Raw genomic sequence first — 23,373 nt, 5'->3', positions numbered from 1 at the left:
GTGTGCCCTCCCCAGGCAGTGGCCTGGTCAGCAGCACCTGTACAGGGGCAGCAAGCCTACATGTTTCCTCCCCTCTGATCCACTGATTTGATCATCTTAGTTTGCAGTGGCATTTTCATCAGACTCACCCTCTCTATGCTGTGAAGGAAACATTCATTTCACCTTCTGTAACTCCCTCATCATTGCTTCCCAAGGTTCCTTTGGACTTTCCAGGGGAAACTAATTTTATGATCCTTATGGTGAAAGAAGTTTTGTTATGAGGGTAGCAGGGGAATAGTCTAAAAGGAGGAATAATATTTTAATAAATAAAGTGTGTGTGTTGAAGGGACATAACATAGTCATTAAGAGCAGAGGCTCTGGAGGCAGACTGCCTGGTTTCAAATCCCAACTCCAGCACGAGCCATCTGCATGACCTCGAATAAGACTTTTGTGTCTAAACTGCAATTTCTTCATCTGTGAAATGGAAATAAAAACAATGATATTTGTCTCATAAAATTGTGGTCAGATTAATTCAGGTAAACCAAGTAAAGCACTTGGCACAGTGCCTAGCACTAAACGAGAGCAGGGCTCAGAGAATGAGCTCACCACAGCCCCCAGTTTACAAGCTGGGACTCAGCCTCTGTGTTTGCAACAGATGACAGTGACGGTCGCTGTTACCAACACCCACCTCAATGAGCAGTTGTGAGGATGGCATGGGAGAACATGGGTCAAATACTGGGTTGGCCAAAAAGTCTGGATGTTTTTTTCTGTAAAATAAAAGGCAAATTTTTCATTTTTACTAGTAACTTTATTGATTTAGATATTTTCAGTATGTCAGCTATTTCCTGCATGGTGGAATGTTGGTTGTTCTCAATTAATGTCTCGATTTGATCACTATCAATTGCAACTGGTCTACCCAACCAAGGAGCATCATCCAGTGGGAAATCTCCAGCACAAACTTCACAAACCACTTTTGACACATTTGATCAGTCACAGCACCTTCTCCCTACTTGCACAATTTTTTTGAGTTTTAGTTGTTTTTTTACCTTTCTTGAAATAATAAAGCATAACATACAAAAATTTTGCATATTTTCTTCCATCTTCTATATTAAAATGGCTACATAAAAATTTAAAAATTTGGCATCTTTTCTTAAATGAATGCTTATATGACAGCTGTCACAATACAATCTAACAAAATTGTTTCTAATGAAGTTAAAGACAACTAAGCACTACTAGGGCCATCTAATGGAAAAAAAACAAAATTTTTGGCCAACCCAATACTAAGCACAGTGCTTGGTACAAAGTAAATTCCCAGTAAGTAAATTCTCAGCTATTTTTCCCCTTAAAAGCCTTCGTATTCTCCCTGCAAGCACTTGGCATGCCCATCTGCTCCGCTTTTAGTCTTTTCCAATACAATAACTCAGGAATCTGAGAGCAGCAGAGGATAGATATTTAAAAATTACCTCATTTATCTTCCCTTCCTCTTGGCAATTGATGAGGACCTTGAGAACCTTTCTTCCCCATTCCTCTATCCGAGTCACCCAGCAATTTTGAAGTCACTTAGGAGATATAATGCAAATTCCAATTAAATGTCATGAGCCCAAGGGTAGCACAATCTTTCTTCTAAAAAAAAGACAGACAACATGCCAATAACCAGTTTGTGGCTCTTAGAAACTTTCTAGAGTTGTACTTTTTTATTTCTTTTCTTTCAAACCCATAAGCTCACAGAGTTTTGCTGAATTCAATGTCCAGGTAATGCTCTGCTAGTACTTAATATTTCAAAGCTCTACCTTATGTTATTGGCACAATGTTGTGCTAAGGGTGGGAATGTGCTAAAGCTTATTCCTGGGAGTGTGAAATGGGACTTGTGTTTTGAATACATTTTCTTTAACTTCCCTGGTTCAACAGTTGCTGCATCTAATGGTTTACTATTTTTTTAAAACCCCAACAACACTCCTACCTACTCCTTTTTATAAACAAATGCTACCTCCTTCTACCTTCTGTAGGTCAATCATTGCATAGATTACTGGGAATGGGAGGGTAAAAGTCACTCACTTCCTCACAGCATATTTATTTCTTCCACCTTAAAACATAGACTAGCATTACCTCCCGACATATGAGGGGGTCTCACGATGGAACCAGGAACTGGAGGGCACTTATGGTCTGCATAACTCCTGATGACCTGAAAGGAAGCTGCACAAGTCAGGTGGGTGAACAGATGCTGCTTTTAAAAGGCAATGTGACTCCTGTTCATTTCTAAATTTAGTTTACAGAATACATGCATTAATAAAGTTCCCAGCTGCACATGGCTCTAGCCTCTCAGTTGTATATTTCTAATTGTTCATGAACCTACATATTTTGTATTATGGCTGAAGAATTAATGCCAGTTAATTTCTTTAGCTGAGAAGGAAAATTAGCAAAAAGTTAATGGTGATAGTTCTGCAAACCTCTTATTATCGAAGCTAAGATCTTCTACTTTGGGTACTCTATTTATTCATTCTTAAAAGTCTGTTTGTTTTCCTATAAGGACGAATAAAATGCATGCTTTTTTTCCCCTCACTTCACAGCAAAGAACAAAACCTAAATATTTCTTATATACCCTTTCTGTTGCTCATCAGGACACCCTGCTCCCACCCTGGGTGAGTCCTCCTGGACTGAGATTGTCTTCCTGTCTCCTTTCTACCCAGGAACCCCACCTTGGCCTCTGGCATCACCCTCACACGCTCAACAGCACTTGGCACTAGTTGTGCTGATCTCCTTGGTTTCCCCTGTTAGATCTGCTGTCCCAACTAATCTCTGGCCCAGGGTCCACTCTGTATTTGTGAATGCACATCTTGGAAAAGAAATACTTTATGATCATAGAAGCACTAATGCAAACACATGAACAAATATCCAGAGAAGAAACTAAGAGCTGATTGCTACACCACATGAGCCCATGTCCATAGAAAGGGAAACAACTGAAAAGGGACACAACTGAAAAGGGACCTGATTGAAAAGAAAGCCCAATGCCTACCAGGTGAAGGTGATTTCCACAGCTAAAGTGTGGGCTCTTGAACCCACCTGTGGCTTTAAATCCAGCTCCATCACTTTCTTGCCATGACGTTGGGCAAATTACTTAAGTAACCTTGATCATAAAATGTGGATAACATAGATAACCAACTTCACAGGGTGGTCATGAACATTAGATGAGATTATCCATATGAAATATTTATAGTGTACTTAATCTGTAGCATGCACTCAATAAACGTATGCTTTTTGTGTATCATGAAATTGATATTATCATATAGTACCTTTAATTAACCTCTCTGACAGCAAACATTAATTAGGTACCTGTCAGTTATTCAATCATTCATTTATTCATCAAAGGTTTATTGAGCACCTACTTTGGGACACTGTCTTCCAGATGTTTGGGATATGTCAATAACCAAAATAGACAAAGATCCTCAATGTCATGGAGTTTATATTTCTAGTGCAAAGAGGTAGACAATAAACAATAGCCTAATAAATAAACAAATTATATAATGTAAATGCTAGGAAAAAAGAAAATTTGAGCAGCCAAAAGGGGACTGTGAGTTTTTGTGGGCAGGTTGCAATCAGCAGAGACATTATTGAGAAGGTGCCATTCAAGCAAAGACTTCAAGGAGGAGGAGTTAGCCATGAGGCTGTCTGGGAGAAGAGCATCCAGTCAGGGGAACAGCCAATGCAAAAGCCATAAACATCTGCATAGTGTGCATGAGGCCAGCGTGGAGACTGGGTGGGTATGCAGGGGGTGGGATGGAAGATAAAGGGAGAGCTTAGGCTTTTAATCTGAGTGTAAAGAGTAGCATTGCAGGGTTCTGAGCAGAGAAGGGGCTATCTTCTCATCCACAGATAGGGTGGGATGGGCAGCACAGTTCCTTGTTTCCAGCCAATGTTCAAAAGCCTCAGCATCTTTCCCAAGGTTCAGCCATAACCACAGACTCATGTGGGCCAAAGGTCCCTATTGTACTTCCATATGATTTTACTTTTGATTAAGACAACCTTAGTGAAATAATTAGGCTTTAGACAAATGAACAAGTCACAATTTTATAAATGTTCGAAGTGCTGCTGCCTCTTGTGGGAGTTGGTCAGCATGTCATTTGTAGCAATCCCAAATACATCTTTGGACAGACATATGGATGCAAAGTCATGGAGAACAGTTATCCATAATATTGTTTCCAAGTTAATAAATATAACATTCTTTCCTACCTTTTCCCTGTATGTTCTATATATTTCTTGAAAATGTTTAGACTTACTCTTTGCTGATTTGATAACATGTGAGGTCATGTCTCAACTGAATGATATGATTTCCTCTGGAGCAGATGTTCAACTTAATCGAATATGCAGTAATACAGTTAAAAACTCAGTGAAAGTTTAGCTAGATTGAATGGAATGGAATTTCTTCAGGTACTTATTAACTTATTAAGTACTGGAAATTTTTGCTTGGTTTTTGTCATCATAGAAACTCAGATAATGAATATCACATTAAAATAATAAGTTTCAGTTAAATAATGTATCCTAAAATCTACTTCAAAAGGAAGAAAAGAGTAGGATAAAATATATTATCATTATAGTAGATGACACTAGCATCACTTTTCAATGACATTTCTTTGTAATTTTGGTCAATGTGGCAATGAAGTTTGCTTGGAAGCAGAGCTGAGAGTTCAGGATAAGTGAAAGAGTGGATAGATGTAATGATCAGCTTAACTTCTATGGGAAGTAAGTTCCTTTTTTTCTTAATTGATTTGAGAGAGAGAGACATTGTTGTGAAAGAGAAACATCAATCAGTTGCCTTCTGTATGCACCCCAACTGAGGATTGAACCTACAAACCAGGTATATGCCCTGACTGAGGATAAAACCCGCAACCTCTTGGTTTAAGGGACCACACTCCAAATAACTGAGCCACCTGGCCAGAGTGGGAAGTAAGTTTGTTATGGTAGTATCAATTTTTGCTGTTCCAGGAGCACTGCAAGATAAAGAAATAAACTGAAGCCCTGGCTGGCGTAGCTCAGAGGATTGAGCTCGGGCTGCAAACCAAAGTGTCGCAGTTCGATTCCCAATCAGGGTACATGCCTGGATTGCAGGCCATGACCCCCAGCAACCGCACATTGATGTTTCTCTTTCTCTCTCTTTCTCCCACCCTTCCCTCTCTAAAAATAAATAAATAAAATCTTAAAAAAAAAGAAATAAACTGAGCACACACACAGAAAAAGAGATGGTTTTATGTTCTTTATTTGTGACATTTGGATTCTTAAGCTCATATAGAATTGATTTCAGATATGTCCTTTAGTTTTAGTTTGCTTTTCTAACTGATTTAATTGTATTAGTATGTTCTTCTAGTCAAACCCTTAATTTAATCACAAATGGAGCTAAAAGTTTGGTGATCATGTTTTTTTCTGATGCAATTAGAAAAGATACTGGAAAACTTTGGAATTAGAACACTAATAGCTAATAGAACAGCTTAATTATCAGACTAGAACTGGACTCTTCCCTCTAAAAGTTACAGATTCTTATTTGCTCACTGAAATCTTCTTACCCAGAATTAATAACTGCCCAGAGGAGGGAAATAGTCTGTTATAAAAAGGTTTTTTTTTAATTGATATACTTTCTAAAGCAGCAAAAATCTATTATTTCCAAAACACAGTTTGTTTGGCTAATTCTAAGAGAGAATCACCTACATCATCAAGGACCAAAATTATCCAAGAACCAATGGCAACAGTGTTGTTTAAGTGACACACCTGACTCCTTTTAGGACTTTGCCTTTGTACACATTTCTCCACAATGTGCCCAGGCTTTTCCTATGACTTTTCTTTTCTTCTGTGTGATACCTAATGGGTGTGGCTATGGAAAGTTAGAGACCATAGGAATTGCTGTGCTTCCATCCATGACCAACCAGGATGATGAATTGGCATAAATCACCCCCACAAGCTGAGAAGAACTCTCTCCAAGTCCCTTAATATTCTGCCAATTAAAGAGGTGTTTAAAGCAGACAACACAGTGTGATCTCATGAAAAATGTTAAATGTAGGAGGGAAGGAAGGTAAAGAAGATGAATCAAAATAGTTGAATATAATATAGATATGAATTTAGTGTGGGAAAATATAACAAAAATTTATAAATGTATAAAGTCAAGTCAGGATTTAGCAAAGGCACAATATAATTTGTAGAAAATGTGCAATAATTTTCTCCATGTTCACTGCCGGTTACATCCTAGTGCACAGTGACAGGGAGTGCTTTGGCAGGCTTCAAGTGGGGCCACAGACATGTTAGTATGAGGGCAATAAGGCTTCTGGGGGACTTTGTCCATTGGAGAGTGTTAAAGGAAAAAAAGGCTGAAGGGCAACTGGTGTTGGTCTTCAAATACTTAATAGGCATGCAAATAAAGCTCTCATTTATTATATTTTTACTTATTCTATTTAATCTTTGGATCTTTTTAAAATGTGAGATTCTAAAAAGGTGAACTGAAACTCAAAGCTAATAGTTTGGCTCAAGTTGAATGGAAGTTTCAGATGGTATAAAGTGTTCAGTGCATTATACTCAAGGACACTGTAGAATTTCTATACCTGACAGTCTTTGAGAGTAGAATTGTTTTTTTTTTCTTTTCACCTGGAATGTTACTCATATAGTTTGGGAAGGTAGAAGGAATGGATTAAGAAATCTCTAAAAGTTGCTTTCATTCATTCTGCCCCTCAGAAATGAGAAAACACTCCAGGAAGAGAAAATTAACCATTTTTGGAAGCAGAAACTGAATCTACCTGAGTATTCCCAACCAAGTTCCTTTTCATCGTTACCCTCCTAAGAAGCATTTTTAGACATTTAATTCAAAATCATCCTCTACCCCCATGAAATGATCATACCACATATATACTTCATATCGGTGTACAAACTTTGTCCCTTTGTAATATCTATACCACCCCAATTTTTTGCTCTTGGGCACAAAATGCATGCTTTTCAATGAAAGTACATGCTCTCTAAAATAAACATGGGTCTGAATGGGGGGTCATTGGGGGTGGGAAAAAAAGACATTACATACATTTCAACTCTGGATTTTGGACCATATAACTTCTCATTAGCCAGCATGCTCATGTACTGCCCGCACAGGGAACATTTTGGTTCCCCTTCACCTCTGTTAAATGGAAAGAGATGAATTCCTTGTCACTACTACATCTTCTAACTGCAATGGTTGCAATCCTTGGGAGATCCTGGTCCTCCTTGAGAAAAATAAGGCTGTGCACATTTATAAAATGTATGTGTGCTGAGTTCCAGAGTTTCATAATGAATTATAGAACATTATAATGAGTGGGTCTGACAGACCCCTGACACCTGAACCCACTGATCAAGCTTAACATTGTGAGACAACTTGACATTATATGCTTCCAGATTTAATGCAATAGAAAAGAGACAACGTCACATATATAACATTCTTGCTAAAAAAATGTTTATCCGGAATCTAATAATGAGGGATGAAACAGAAAAAGAATCCCAGACTGTGGACAGTCTGTAAACAAAGCAGACCTAACTTTTTAAGGCAGTGTCATGAAGGACACACTACACACACACACACACACACACACACACACACACACACACAGGAACTCCAATCTATTAACTCAGAAGAATGACAACTAAATAGCAATGTATGATTCTTAATTGGATTTTGGATTTAAAACAAAATATATAAACACTTTGGGGATAATTGATAAAGTGTTTTCAAGTTTTATGATGTCTGCAACATATTTTGAAGTGTTCCATCAGTAAGAATGTGTATATTTACAGAGACAGACAAAATATGGAAATGCTAGCAATTAAGTGAATGTTAACAATTGATGCAGGTAAGTGATGGGTATATCGATGTCCATTGAAATGTCTCCTTTTTGAAATTTTTCAGAAAGAAATAATAGTAGCTACATGTATAATTCAACTGAAACAATAATGGAAAATGAAGGGGAGCCAGCAAGGTTCAGAGGAAGGAGCAAGGTGTCAGTCTCAGACCCAGAGAGCCGCTGGTGCCTGCGGGCTGCCGGGAGCTCAGAAGACTTTCCGCTCCCAATGAGATGTACTAATGATGTAGTTGGGCCAAGGAGATTAAAACCAAAAACCGGCCTGTAATGATTTTCTTTAGGATTTGCCAAACAAGGTCTGTGGGAATAAAAATACTCTGTAATTAAAAAATGAGAGTAGTGTGCCAGAACTTATCCTAGAGGAGTTGATTAGAGCAATTAGCAATACAACCAGGAAGGAACTGTTTCAAGAAGTTGAAAAAATGTTTGGATTTTTAAGTTGAATGAAAATTTTATATGCACAAACAGTTAACAGAAATAACATTAGAAAGAATTAGTGTCAAATGTCTTCCAAGTCCAGCATCTTATTTGATTGAAATGCGGGAAAACAGTCAGTTTTTAATGCAGGACTCCTGAGGCTTTCCGCAGCGCAGCGCTTCCGAGCTCCTCCCAGGGCGTGGGCTCCACACAGCCGCTCTCTGTCCCTCCTTCCGGCGTTCCACGTACTGTACTTACTGCGCATTGCGGGGGCTCCTAATTTATTTTTCTCTGGATTCTTAGGACAGTCAAATATTCTTTCTGCCAAAAATGATGCTAAAAAAATCTTTGCCTCCCTTGCCTCTAAAATGGGGATGGGGCAGTGCCTGTTGAGAGCACAATTTGGAGAGAGGTAGCAGGATTTGGATTCCATGAGACAGCTTGGACGAGATGCAAAGCAAGGGTTGGCTCGCCAGGTTGGGTCGAGGCAGAATGTCCCCATACCGACGGGCAGCCCTTTCTTAGTTTGGACCAAGAAGATTTCATGCTTTCTAGCCTCTGGCAGCCACCAGTGGCTTCAATACATTACATGAAATGAAACAAAATCAGAGTTGTTTAGTTATTCTTTAATCGGTATTACATTAAAATGCACTAATACATTCTTATCTACTTCCCTCCACCAATTGCGATTTTGTCATATGCAAATGATCACTGGAAGTATTATCACTGCCTAGTCACAGACTCCCAGGGCAGCCACAGCTTCAGGGTGAATCAGAGAAGGCAACATTCTTGAAGCAGAACTCATGGAGGTTCCAACAGGCAGGGCGTTGCACAGAATGTGTTACTCTGTCTACTGGAGCACAAGACTTGGGAAGGATGGAAGAAGGAAGGAGCTCCAGCTCCACGGTTACCTTGGCAACTGTGGCACATTCACTGGGGCAGAAAGTAATTTTATGCCATAATATAATACAGCAGAAAAGAGGAAAGTGTGGAGGAAGAGGAAGAAAACATGGACTGCATTTAAAAGCTCAGAGGGCCAGCTAGGAAGGTTCCAAGTCAATGCTCGGAGAATCTGAGCTTCATGCATCAATAAGCAATTGTACTTTTCTTTTTCACTGAAATTTTAGTATTATGCAGAGACAGCCATGACTCCCTACCCCCTAATTAAGAACAAACACTGCACTAATCTGGCTCAGGGCCTCTGCTGATCATCCTTAGTCATTTACAACTTCCTTTTGTTCCTCTTCTGGGAAACAGGAAAAATATCTTGAATGGAAGAAACAAGGAGTGGAGTGGTTATAAAAAACACTCAGGGTAAACTGGCAACGTGGTGGCATTTTGCTAGAAATCAGTCTCTTCCCTGTAGTTAAAGGGTGTAGACCCTGTTGGGGGCAGAGACCAGCCACCCCTCAGGGTGTCCCTGATGAAACCGCCCATTAGGAAGACAGTGCCAGTGCTGCGGTGGGGCCTCCGGTCTCTCCAGGCTCCGCAGCCCCGCACACAGCTGAGACACATGATCGGGGTGGGAGTCCTCAGGGACCCAAAAGGAAGGCTCGTTGTAGAAAAATTTGCTTTGTAACCAGAGATCTAAAAGCACTTGGTACTTAGAAAACACATACAGAAAAGTCAGCCAGTGGACAGCCAGTGGATAGGTGGAAGAGTACAAACAGTATCTTGGTCTCACAACCTGAATTCCAGCACTGCTTGGGCACAGGTCCCAGGCAGAACTGCCACACAATCAGGAAGCTTCCTCCAGAGCCAGGAGCGGAGGGGCAGTCCTTCTCTCATGCTGTGGACAGCTGGCCCACAGGTCGTGGCTAGCAGCACTCAGGGTTAAGAGCACAGGAAGGGATGGGGGACGTCTCTCAGGAATCACCCCTTGTCTACAGCTTGCCTGCTCCTGGAAGTCTGTACGCCATTTCATCCCGTGAGGTCTCCCTCCTGTCCACCTGGAACTTCAGGAACAAACAGCTTTCCTCTTTCTTCGAAGGGTAAGATGGGGTCTTAGTGACACATCCTGCTCGTCATCTCTTTCTGGAAAGCAGGGGGAGAAGGATGGTTAGGGAAAACTCACAGCAGAGATGACATGTTGAAGGGTTCTGCCAATACCCTTGTGACCTCTGGAGTCTTTAAACAAGAGCTAGCAAGCATAGCCCATGAAAAAGGCTTAGCTTGCAGATGTCTTCTGTTTGTTTTGTTTTGTTTTTAAATCAAATCAATGTTTAAAAACACAGCTAACTTGCCAAAAATCTGGGTTGCTTGCTTTTTCTGAACTATTGCAAGATCTGAAGCCTCTGGGCAGCTGGAGTTAACTGGCTGTCCTCTTCAGAGGGAGACTATGCTCTCTAGTTTTCCCCAGACCCCACCACTCCCAGCTGCCTCTCCAACAGGAACCAAGTATCACTTAGAGCACAGGTGGCAAACACAGCGCCCATGGGCTGAATCTGGCTCTCCACCTTATTTAATCCAGCTCTGCACCTTGCTTCTACCCAGCGGCAGCACTGAGCTCTTGCTTAACTGTTAAAGAATAGTTACATTTCTACAGTCTTAAAATTGCATTCAGCCCTTTGAAGGCAACCGTGAGGCTGATGTGGCCCCCGGTGAAAATGAGCTTGACACCCCTGATACAGTATGGCAGGATCATTGGATTTGGAATGCCGTGTTTCTTAGAGAGTGACTTCCCTTTACCTGTTGCCACTAAAGATGGTATAAGTCAAGAAGAACGGGAGGGAAGACATTCCTTAATGGAAATGAACACTATACCAATGGTCTGACATGCAGTCAACACCTTGCCTTTCACACCCCTACCACCTGCCTGGCTCTTGTGGGCTTTTACGGGTCCTAAATGCACCACCCATTCTCTTTCTCTGGGCCTCTCTGCATAGGCTAAGACCCTTGCCTGAAGCCTGCTCCTACCACATCCTGCCCTCTTGCCTTGGCTAAATGCCATACACTTTCCCAGTCAGGCAAGAGGACTTTCACCTACCTGGCAGATCTGCCAACACTCTCGCTCAACCCACCATGAAATTAGCAACTCCCTCCACTTGCGTCCACCTGGAGTCTTTGCAGGCAATGAGCTGGAATGTACTTTGTGTGTGTGCATGGACTGTGGGCATATCTGCTAGCCCTACTCCACTGTGAGCTGTTGAGTGTCAGAAAAAAGAAGCGCTCATTCAACCACTATACATGCTTTCACCGAGTACACTCACCCTCTGCACAGTGCCTGGCATAGGGTAGCAGCAACTCTTTCTTCATCAAACATGGTCTGGGAAGCTGGAATGAGCTCTGTACCATGCAGCATTTGGGAGGACACCTTTAATGCTATTTCTATTAGATGAATGAACTGTGTCCAAATCCACCTGCTGCAGAACTGATGCCAGCTGCTAGCTTTCCTGTGCACTGATCCTGGGTCACCCACCCCTGCTTATAAAATAGGAAACACCTGAGTAAAAGGAGCCTGAACAAGGGAGTGCCCAGGTGCTCAGAGACTCTTAGAAAATATATTGGTTAAAGAAGTAACAGAATATACATGGAAGAATTTAGGCACTTTTGTGCCCCTAGAATATTACTAAATACAGGCATGGTGTGTGTGTGTGTGTGTGTATGTATATAAAGTTAGCATCTATTTAGGCTTATTATTTTTACTATGTAGCAGGTATCTGGGAGATGAGTTTCTTGTTCACAAGCTGCAATCTATCCTGGAGAAAGAGCTGTAGATTGCAAGCTATCAATAAAATAACATAAATATAAATATACAGAGGAAGAGAGGCCATAAGGCAGAGTAGAACTGAATTCACCCACATTTAGCTCCCATATCTGCCTTCACTGCCCTCAGGGGACCTCTCTGTGCTCTCAGGTCTTGGCTGGAATGCTCCCTTTTTAGGGTGCTTTCCCTAATCTCCAAGACAACGCATGTCCTTCTCCTCTACCCCTCTTCACACAGTCCACTATTTGTTTCATTCCTGACTCCCAAATTCATCCCACATCAGATCCTGTAAGCACCACGAAGGATGGCGCTGTGGCTGCTATTCGCTGTCGTATTCTCAGTTCCGGGCCATTGGTGTTTGATAAAAAGTGGTTTAACCAAGGAAGCAATGGGCTCTCAGTCTCCTCACCTGAAACAGAATGGCAATAGCTCCCTGGGAAAGTGACTGGAAAGAGTAAAAGTGTTAACAAGTACATGGACTCAATATACATGAATCCCCTTTCCTAATCTCTTCAGAAGCACACACCTGGTGGCAGTCACTTGTGCTGGGGATAAGGGGCTTGAGAGAACCTCTCTGATCACATACCCATTGAGAACTCCAAAACATAGAGAAGGAGTGTCGGGGGGCGGGGGTGAGGAGAGGAACTGGAGTATAGGGGCCACAGTAGGGGGGAGAGTGGCTGAGGTGGGGCTGCCAGTGATGTGCAGTTGCTGTGACTGAGCAGAGGGACCTGGGCAGGATGGGGAGGGCAGAGGTGGGGAGACAGGTAAATGCACAGCTGTTCAGATGAGGACCCATGCACTCGGTGTGAGGAAGGAAAATAAATGCTGATGATTTTGAAGTGGATCTGCTCTTTTTTAAGCTGCCAAAGATTCTTGTGCTTTTTAGTAACTGATGATAGAGGCAGGAAAAATAAGGTGGGGATGCAGAGTGTGTGTGTCTGTTTGAGAGAGTGAGGGAGAGATCACAGGATAAACACAATTTTGGCTTTATAACTAATTCTGTAATTATTTGCAATGGGTCAATACTTTTGGAAAGAAATGAGCTACCATTTGTCAAGCCCCTAGGAGGTGCCAGGTACTTGGGAAGGGGGTGGAATTTGTGTTCCCTCATTCCATCTGTAAAACTCTGGAGAAGAAACTAAGACCCTGTTTGAAAGAAGAGAAATCTGGGCCTCAGAGCAGAAGTGGTTTTCTCTGGGTAAACAGGTAGCTGCAGAGACTAAACAGTAAGACTTGCTTCCACCAAACAGAGGTCTACTGTCCCTCAGTCTGTGCCTGGTACTGCTCTACACAATTACATCATGGAACCCTCATCTTAACCCTGTGAAGTAAGATTTGCAGTCCCTGTTGGACTGAGGAGGAAATAGGCTCAAAGATGGAGAGTAACATAACATTGTCACATAGGAGGTGGTGGGCTGAGGTTTAAACTCAGGTAGGGTGCAGAGGTCAGCTTTTTGTACTCCACCATGTAACTGTGGTTAAGGCATCTAAGACATTCTTATGAATATGCACTCAGATGATATCGACTTATGTATTGTACATATATTAATCATAGATGGTCATAGTCATCCCTAAATTTTCACAATGCTAAAGTGATGATTTTAATTACCCAGACTAATGCCACTTTGAACAGGTGTAATGGTAAATACTAAAACAGATTATATGTCACTAAAAGACTATAGATACTTAAAAAAAAAAAGCAGGAGAGAAGAGTTTGAGAGAGAATGTGGGACTTACCCAAAGTTATTGAGTTACTCTGTGAAAAGCCAGAGCCAGTGCTTTTCTCATCACACCATACAGCCTCAAAATGCAGGAGAAAAACTGTGTCCTGGGATGTCTGCTAACATTCTTATAGGGAAAGAACAGTTGAAATGGCAGATCAGAGACTTCAGTAAGGAAGGCTCAGCTGGATCCACTCTTCAAAAACCTTCAAGACTGCATTCTAGAATTCTCCCACTTGGTGGCGCAAATGAGCTAGTTTAGAAAAACAGACTCTTCTGGAAAATCCCCAGAACTCCAAACTCCCTAGTACAGGGTTTCCAAACCATTCCTCCTCATCAAAGCCTTTCCGTGAGCCCTAACAGAGCTAAACACATTTCTTCCTATGGAGGAAAGTGGCCTAAACAACTCCTGCCCAGGCCGCTCTTTAAGGATGTCATTAGAATGCAGTATGTATTAAGGCACACCACTAAAGAACTCAAAAGGCTTCTGCAGCGATTATGAGAGCTTTCTGAGAAATGTTCATAAGGACTGTATTTGGCTTGTGAAGACTTCTTTTAAGCACCAGATTAAAAAAATCTATCCTTAAAAGAGTAAAGCCGGATTTTGGTGGTCCTCACTCAATAACATTTGCTTTAATATAAGGCAGTTACTGATTCTATAAAGTCTCTGGTTCCCCACTGTCATCAGAAGCAATTCCATACTCCACAACCTGGAAAACAGAGCTGTTCATAACCAGGACAACCTCCACCCATCACCTCCTGTTGAATGAACCCACTCATCCCACCCACTAGGGAAACTAAAGTCCTTCTTGGCCTCCAACAGGCCACAGACTATCAAGGTTTTTAGGTTTCTCATGGGCTGTTTCTTCTGGGACATGCTTTCTGCTCCCCTATGCCTGGCAGATTTGACATCTGACCTTCAGATTCAGCTGTGAACTCCCTCCCAGAAAGGGTTCATTAGCTCCCTTCCTGGGTTTCCCATCACTTCTTACACACTCACATCACATCACTTTTTATCAGTATTACACCTCAGCATTTCATTTTTAGTCTGAAGCTGAGAAGACCCTTAAAACTTTATTGCATTTTAGTGTATGGTGAGGGATCTTTTGGTCAAGTCATGTAAGAGTATACATGGTTTGATTAATTATTTTGGGAAAAAGTACAAACAAAATGAGTTTATTTTTGGGTGAATGAAATTACATGTTTTCTATTTCTGATTTTTTGTCCTGTGCATAGTCTTTGGGTTTTTAGATATCTTTAATACACATGTAATTTTTTCCAGTAATTTAAAATACAAAAAGAGCAACAGACCAAATCTCTAAACTGAAATCATATTTAGTTTTAAAAACGAAGTTAAAATGATTTTTGCTTAGTTTTTGTGGGGTGTAGTGTTGGTAGATGAAATAAACATATCTTTTGCAAAAGATACTCAATCTCTTCAGTTCTGATGTAGACACTTTTAAATTGAAATAGGGATATTTTCTAGTCATCCTAAGAAGTAGAACAAAGTTGCATGAACTTAAGAGTCAAATCTTACCCTTGTCTCTCAGTTTACCCATTTTTAGACCTGGTATTGGAGGGCAGGGGTAAGTGGTCCAGAAAAGTAAAATAATTTATTCTAAGTTGCACAAATAATTTCTAACCCAGCCCAGACTACAAAATAAACATCTGACTCCTAGATTATTACACTATAACATCATACATTTTAGCAACCTAATTTTTACATGAAATATAGAAAAGTAATTGATACTTATTAGGTCCCAGTAATCATGCTAGCATATAAATTATAAAATAAATTCCAAAAAACAATGACAAAATTATGAAATCATAGACTACGTTAAAGATGGGAGGGAGGACACTTGGATATTATCTAGTCCAACATCTTCATTTCAGAGATGTGAAAACTTAGACCATGAGAAGGTAAGTGACTTGACTAAGATGGCACCATTAACCAATGGCGGAGATAAGACTCCTGGCCTATGAACTCTGTACTTCATGTTCATATGAAAGAAGCACTTTGTGTAACAAGTACCAGTATTTCTTAGAGTTGGCTCAGGGTGCTTCAGGGAAAATCCTTCTTGTGTTAACAGCTCTCCTTAACCTAAACTCCTTTAAAGGCTCTTCACAGTTTTCAAACTGAGTCCCAAGCTTAACATACAGAGCTCTTCTTGATCTGGACTCCTCTCCGCTATGCAGCCTCACACCCCAGCACTCTCCAACTCTCCTGCTAAACTCTGTGGTTTCCATATATATGCTTGCATTTGCTCCTCTTGTCCCAGAACACCTTTCTCCCAACTCCAATATCCCTCAAGGCTCTTGATCAGTGTTGCCTCATCAGGGACAACCCCTCCTACCTCCCACATCATCTCCAAGAAGTATTAGGCATTCCTGTCCTGGTCTCCCCATGATAGTTTATTACTTCCTGGCTCCAGTAAGAGGTTGCTCTTGAAGAGATGAACCACATCTTGTTTCTGTTTGGATCCTGGTGCAAAGATCTGGCACATACCAGGTGCTTGAAAAACATGTGATAATTAGACTGAAATACAACAGAGAAAAATTACTAGGTCTAGAGACTCAGCAAAATGAGAAGTAGAGAGAAATAGGCAATGAATATGTACTATGGTGGAGGCACTTATATTTATTTTATGCACTTCTTTCTCAAAACTCTGTGAGCTACTTTCTTAAAACTCTGTGAGCTACACATTGCTTTTTCTAAATTACAGATGAGGACATGGAGGCTAAGAGAACCGAAGTATCTTGCCCAACTTCACATAGCTGGCAAGGGAAAGAATAAGGATTTGCACTCACATTTGGATGACTCAAGAACAAAAACAAATAAACAAAAAACCCTACCGTTTCCATTACTCTGCTGCAGGGGCCAATAAAAAGAAGAGAGAGGGAAGCTCTTTGCTTTTCTAGTCCTTTAACACATATCTGGACTAGTGGTGCTACAACAGCATTTTATACCTCATTTCTTTTGTCTTTTTAAATTCATCAACTTTCTGCTAATTCTGTGAAACAAGAAGGGGAGAAGTTTAGAAAGAAATACCGGATAAAGACATGGTGGAAGGTGGGTTTGGAAGGTGCAGCAGTGTCATTGGGAGAATGATATTGCTGAGCTTTCTGAAAATGACTTTTATGTCAATGAGATCCTTCCCCCATTAGCCACCATTAAAAAACCAATGGCTTAAATCTGGGTGGTTTGAAGTACACAACTTAATGTTAAATTTGGCCTTAAGAGGGAAGTAAATTTCCTCTCAGCTAAAGTAACACACACATGCACACCACACACACACTTGCTCCAATAAGGGTGCTTCATGAGCACATTTTAATGGCAATATCTTAAGGTAACAGTTGCTCCCACCCACCTTGGAATCAGCACCAGAAGGGCATAATTTGCTTGTGGAAAGCAGAGGAAGTGACTGAAAGCAGAGCAAGAGCCGAGCAAGGGACATTGTTCCCTCTCTGACCTTTCCCTCACATATAGCCCCACAAAGCAGAGAAGAGGGTTGCCCCGCCCTGGTGAATACCTAAGGCTCTTCCCCTTACAATGTAGCAAGTGTACCTAGACAAAGGAATATGCCCCAAATGAAAGAACAGATCGCAACACCAGAAAAAGAACTAAGCGACAAGGAGATAGCTAACCTAGCAGATACAGAGTTCAAAACACTGGTGATCAGGGTGCTCACAGAAATGATTGAGTGTGGTCGCAAAATAAAGGAAGAAGTGAAGGCTATGCAAAGTGACATAAAGATAAATAAATATACAGGAAACCAACAGTGAAGGGAAGGAAACTGGGTCTTAAATCAACAGTTTGGAGCAGAAGGAAGAAATAAACATGCAACCAGAACATAATGAATAAACAAGAATTCAAAAAAATGCAGAGAGGCTTAGGAACCTCTGGGACAACTTTAAATGCCCCGATATCTGAATCACAGGGGTACCAGAAGGAGAAGAGGAAGAGCAAGAAATTGAAAATTTATTTGAAAACATAATGAAGGAGAACTTCCCCAATGTGGAGAAGGAAATAGATTTCCAGGAAGTCTATGAAGCTCAGTGTCCCAAAGAAATTGGACCCAAGGAAGAACACACCAAGGCACATCATAATTACATTAGTCAAGATTAAAGAGAAGGAGAGAATCTTAAAAGCAGCAAGAGAGAAGGAGAGAGTTACCTACAAAGGAGTGCCCATAAAATTATCAGCTGATTTCTTGAAAGAAAACTTGCAGGCAAGAAGAGGCTGGAAAGAAGTATTACAAGTCATGAAAGGCAAGAGCCTGCATCCAAGATTACTCTATCCAGCAAAGCTATCATTTAGAATGGAAGGGCAGATAAAGTGCTTCCCAGACAAGGTTAAGTTAAAGGAGTTCATCACCAAGCCCATATTATATGAAATGTTAAAGGGACTTATTTAAGAAAAAGAAGATCAAAACTATGAGCAGTAAAATGACAACAAACTCACAACTATCAACAACTGAATCTAAAAAATAAACAAGCAAAAGCAAACTAAGCAAACAACCAGAACAGGAGCAGAATTGGAGAAATGGAGATCACAGGGAGGGTTATCAGTGGGGATGGGGAGGGGAAGAATGGGGGAAAAGGTACAGGGAATAAGAAGTATAAATGGTAGGTACAAAATAGACAAGGGGAGGTTAAGAATAGTATAGGAAATGAAGAAGCTAAAGAACTTATATATAGGACCCACAGACATGAATTAAGGGTGGGGGGACTCTGATGGGAGGGGCAATGCAGGGCAGAGGGGAATAAAGGGGAGAAAAAGTGGGACAACGGTAGTAGCGTAATCATAAAATATACTTTTAAAAAAAGCTAACGAAAAGCTAACGGTTGCTGAGAAGACACAAAAGAAAAGTGGTGAGTCCACAGAAAAGGCCGCCAGAGGTGGTGCTCTTTTTATAAAGTGCTTCCTTGCTCACTGAGAGTAGCACAGCTTCAGGCCCTCAGTTACTGGAGCATCCCTTCCCTGCTGGCCTGCCAGCTGGAGCATGGCCCTGCCTAGCCTTGAATCACCCACCAGTGTTCTTTCAAATAGAGACAGATTTGGGAGTGTCCCTTTGAAAGGCTGCATGAAGTACAGGGACATTTCCGGTTGGGCTGGGGGAGGGGTGTGGGTAACACCAAAACCCTGCAATTGGGAAGACTTTCCTTTCCAACAGCCAAGTCAGGCCCTCTGGGGTGGTAGCCAGCTCAGAGAGAGGCTTTCTGTGGTAGCTTTCATCCTATAAATTCCATTTCTTAAAAGACCTGAAACCCACCAATTTGTATCTTTATTTCCCATTTGTTTCTTTTGTTATTGGCTAATTTTTCTCCTTCCCTAAAATTGTGTGGATTGAAAATGTTGACTATTGTGAAATTCCATTTCTCTCCTGAGTCCTCCCTCATTCCCTTCTCCACTCCCAACAACCATGCTGGTGATGCCTCTGTCAAGGTTTCATCACAACCACCCCAACCCCTCACCCTCCAGGGTCCTCAGCCCCACTACATGCAAACCCCTGAGGACATGTTTGCACACGGAGGTCAAGCAGATATTTTGCTATTTCCTTACATGGTAGCAAAAGCAAGTCCCTTTGGAACTGTCAGAACTAGTCATCCCAAGATGTGCCTCTGTGGTATGTGGATTGGTTTGAGTTAAAGGCAACTTCAGCCTCAGGCTCAAGAGAAACTTCCATCCCTCCCTTAATTCCCTTAACCTATCTATAGGGCAAGAAAACTACTATTTACTAAATATGTGCTCTTTATATCATCCTGCAAGGACCCTTTGAAGAAGCCCCAAGGCATCTTACCTCATCCCTACCTCAAGATACCGTACACACCCCCACTCCCTTTCAGTCTATAAACCTCTCATGTGTGTGGGATCCCTGACTCTTTCATGTCTGTGGATTCCCATACATACGTATGTAATCAAATTTGGTCTTTTTCTCTTGCTAATCTGTCTCATGCCTATTTGATTATTACAACAGCCAAAAGAACCTTGAGAGCAAACTTTCCTCCTCCCTCACCATAAGAACCAAAAGAAATGCAAGTTGGCATTAGCAAGGGATGGTGTGATAGTCAGTTAAACTCCATGGGTCAGTTTGTGGTAATTTCTGATTGTGGACAGGGGCAGGGATTCAGTGAAGTTTCTTTTAGCACCAGGGCACTATGAGGAGCATGGCCATACTGGTGTTAAAAGAATTCCAGGAATGGGCAGGTATGGTTTAGGAGCTGTGATTCCAAAGAGGAAGCAATAGGGTGTTGAGGCATTTGATAAAAATCAAAATCCACTGTTGTCTCCAAATCCTTCAGTTTGAAGGACTCAGAGTTTCCTGTGATACCAGGCTGCCTTGTGATTCCAAGGTCAATGGTCTGCCCTCTCTAATCTTTGCTTGGTATCAACAGAGCAGGCTGCAAAGGAGCTGCTGAACATCCAGAGAGGTATAAATTTTGTTCCCACTCATCTGTCTCTCACCAGATAAAGTCCCAAGATGTTCAAGTGACTGCAAGGATTTCGGGGTCTGCCTCCCTTTCTCCAGCCAAGACCTGTGCTTATTTCTTCTGCATGGTGACTTCCATTCCTTCGCCTGCTCAGAACACTCCTGTTCATCCTTTCATGCCCTGTTTACGCATCTGTGAGGGTTACAAGCTGCGGAGATGGGAGACAGTGACTCAGAGAAAGGGAAACGACCTCAGAGACAATCACTGAGACCGAGGCCTGGAAGCTAGCTGTCCCCCAGTCAGGGGTGAAACTCTGCCTTTAAGAGGCCTCCCAGGAAAAGCAGGCTACTTGCTGCAGGGAAATTGCTGGAAAAAGAGAGAAAAAAATAAAAAACAAGCAAATGAAAAACATCCCCAACCACTCCCCAGCTGGAACCCTTGAAGGCAGGAATAATGGGGGAGGGGCAGCTCCTGCCTGCCCTGGGGCCCAGGGAGGCCTATGTCTCCACATGGGGCCAGTGTTCCCCTCAATGAGGAGTCTCTCCTCCCGCTTTCTAGATTTCAAACAGCTGCGTGTACCAGAGGAAGTAACATCAGTCTCTTCTCAAATGCCTTGACAATTCCAGGGGTTGGCCATCCAACCCCAGCTCCCCTGGCTAGGAAGGTAGTCTCAGGAGCCCTCAGTGCACCCAGGGGGAAGGGCCCAGAGAGAAGGATGATTCTGGTTCACCTGTAGCAAGGCTACTCAAGTACCTTCTCCAGGAGCGTGGACCCAGCTAAATCTCCTCTGATGAACTGGACTCCCCAGTTGGTTCCTGGATCCTGGAAGGTCAGGAGCTCTGTAAGCTCACCTTGGAGATGTTTTTGTGTTTGCTGACCCCCGGGGCTCAGACACTTTGTTCCTGTACTCAGGGCCTTTGAAGCCAGGAGGATATGGCTGCAGGCCAGAGCAGGTGTCCTGAGCAGGGGGTCAAGCACAGGGTCTACATATGTTTTTACAACTATTTTTCTTAATGTAGTTACATCTCTTTAATAGGAATTGGGAGGAGGAAACCTCATAGGACACTGACACCAGCCACTTGAAGTGCATTTTGGAACAAGGCTTTATACATATAAATAAGTTGGTGAATAAATGAATGAATAAATGAATGAGTGTCAGGTCACAAAAAAATGGAGTGAACAAGATGGGGAAGTGGTGTAAGAGTCTTAAATAATCAATGCAAATGTACTGTGTTCCCATCTATCACTCTCTGCACTTTTTCCATGTGCCAGGCACTGTGCTCCATGCTTCACATTCATTATTTCCCCCAGTCCTTCCAGCGGTCTTATGTAGTGAGTGGTGTTAGCCTCATTTCACAGATAAAAGAGCCGAGGTTAAGTACCTTGGTAAAAGGTGCATAGCTAGGAATTAGGATAGTCAAGGCTGAAACTTGAAAACCTGTCTTCCTAACGAGTCCACTATGTCCCCAGACATCAGGCCCATGCTGACTGGATCTTCATTCATACCCGCATGGGAGTCTCTTTGAGTCAGCGGCTGTCACTGGAGTAGAGACTTGGCTGCTGGAACCATTTTTGGTCTTTTCTTGCCAGCAACCAAAAGTCTGAATTCTTGTAAGGCAGGCAGGGCAGCCAAACTACAAACATTTTTTAAAAAATCCTCCCAAATTAAAGTATACATGGGAGCCAACCAGCACACAGGAATTAAAAATGTCTTTTCTGCTTTCTTTTAGGAATGTGGGTGGCAAATAAGCCAAAAGAAATAAAAATAGAAACATGGCAGGCCAGACCTCCCTCCACATGAAAAAATAATATTAATTTGGTTAATTCTGTTCCTAAACAGCAGCCCACATTACTGACACAGAGCGCATTCTGCAGCTGAGGGGGGTGTGTGTGTGTGTGAACATGTGCACATATTTGCACACCCTGAGTACATGTATACATCTGTATGGATAGATAAACACACAGACCTGCCACCCACAGAGAATATTTATTCAGATGATACACGAATCACACTGCTTTTCTTTTCCCAAATCCTGAAAACATTAAAAATAAGCCACCTTGTGTAAACATGTTCAGTCTCTTGATTTACACAGATCTTATAAAGGCAGATTTGCACATTTTTGAAGCTTTTTCACTTCACCACAGAAGATGGGTTATGAACACCAGGCAGCCTGCCTCCCCACACATCATGAAAGCAAGAGCCTGGACTGAAATGTTTTTCGTCACTGCATTCCTCAGGATCTCCTTGCCAAAGCCCCACAGTGCCCTGTTCTGTGCTTTTTAACATCTGACTCACTCTGCAGATCTACCTAGCATGTTGCCCACCTCTCATTCTTCTCAGTGGCGCACTGTTAGTACCTGACCATGTCAGTGTGTGGATCCGACCTGATTTCTGCTCAATGTGATGTACCTGTAATCCAGTGAGGCACAGTGTAGGCCCTCTCTGGCTGTCAGCCACCCTTCCTCCTCCTCCCCCATTCGGCCTGCCCATCTCCTTCCTCCACAGTCTGGCCTGAGGTGCCCACAGCTCTAAGGGGTGTGACTCCCTCCTTCCCAAACCCTGCACTTGTCAGAGCAGCTGGACTGGTGTCTGGAAGATGCTCCTATGCCCCATGTTTGGGGATGAGCAAAGGGTGACTGAATGCACCCACTCCCTTAGTGGGATGTAACAGGTGTCGGTGTGGCCCAGAGCCTGTGTGGCCCAGAACACACCTGCCCACCTCTTTGAAAACTTGGAGCAGGAGGGCACAGTAAGGGATCCCCATTTGCTTCCGTCACTTGGCCTTTCTTTCTGTGGGGCACTGGCTGGTGAAGCAGAGTCCCACTAAGGCTGCAGGCACAGATTTTATTTATTCTAAAAGAAGCTTAATAGATCCAACTCTTAATGACATCCAAGAAATCCTGAAAAAACATGATTTGTCATTTTGGTTGTGCTGCGAACTTGCAGGGCACGGTCCCTGGATAAAGAATTCACCTCCCCAGGGAAAACAAAGAATTCCACAGAAACCGGTCAGCCTAGCTGGATTCACCACAGGACAGAGCTTGCCGTCACTTAATAAGGACTCTATTGTGTATCTGATGAGAATATATGGAGAATTTTCTTCCTCAGTGAGCCTGTAATTTAGGAAGTTTGTAGTTTCTTAGCAGTCTCATTCCTTTGATGGGAACAAAGGATTATGTTGATGGAGTAAATAGACATGAAACAAATTGAACTTTCATTTTAATAAAGTAAGATCTGTTGCTAGGAGTTTGACTA

At 42.1% G+C, this 23,373-nt stretch overlaps 1 protein-coding gene across 7 annotated transcripts in view; it reads right to left on the bottom strand.

The window, feature by feature from the left end:
* Window positions 1-5,214: 5,214 nt before the first annotated feature.
* The window catches only part of MOB3B (MOB kinase activator 3B), a 194,723-nt gene continuing 176,564 nt past the window's right edge, over window positions 5,215-23,373 (bottom strand). For 6 of the 7 annotated variants that reach the window (XM_045840336.1, XM_045840334.1, XM_045840337.1 and 3 more), the window contains 2 exons: window positions 13,702-13,812; window positions 5,215-10,289 (listed from right to left, as the gene is read on the bottom strand). In XM_045840336.1, coding sequence (XP_045696292.1) covers window positions 13,708-13,812 — 105 coding nt within the window. In that variant the 3' untranslated portion in view covers window positions 5,215-10,289; window positions 13,702-13,707. The remainder of the gene's footprint in view (window positions 10,290-13,701; window positions 13,813-23,373) is intronic. The other variant, XM_045840340.1, reaches the window with a different exon arrangement.

Source organism: Phyllostomus hastatus, unplaced genomic scaffold (assembly GCF_019186645.2).
Source record: "Phyllostomus hastatus isolate PE091 unplaced genomic scaffold, TTU_PhHast_1.1 phas_contig_34, whole genome shotgun sequence".
NCBI classification, from domain to species: Eukaryota; Metazoa; Chordata; class Mammalia; order Chiroptera; family Phyllostomidae; genus Phyllostomus; species Phyllostomus hastatus.
This window is presented reverse-complemented; position numbering and strand designations above follow the sequence as displayed.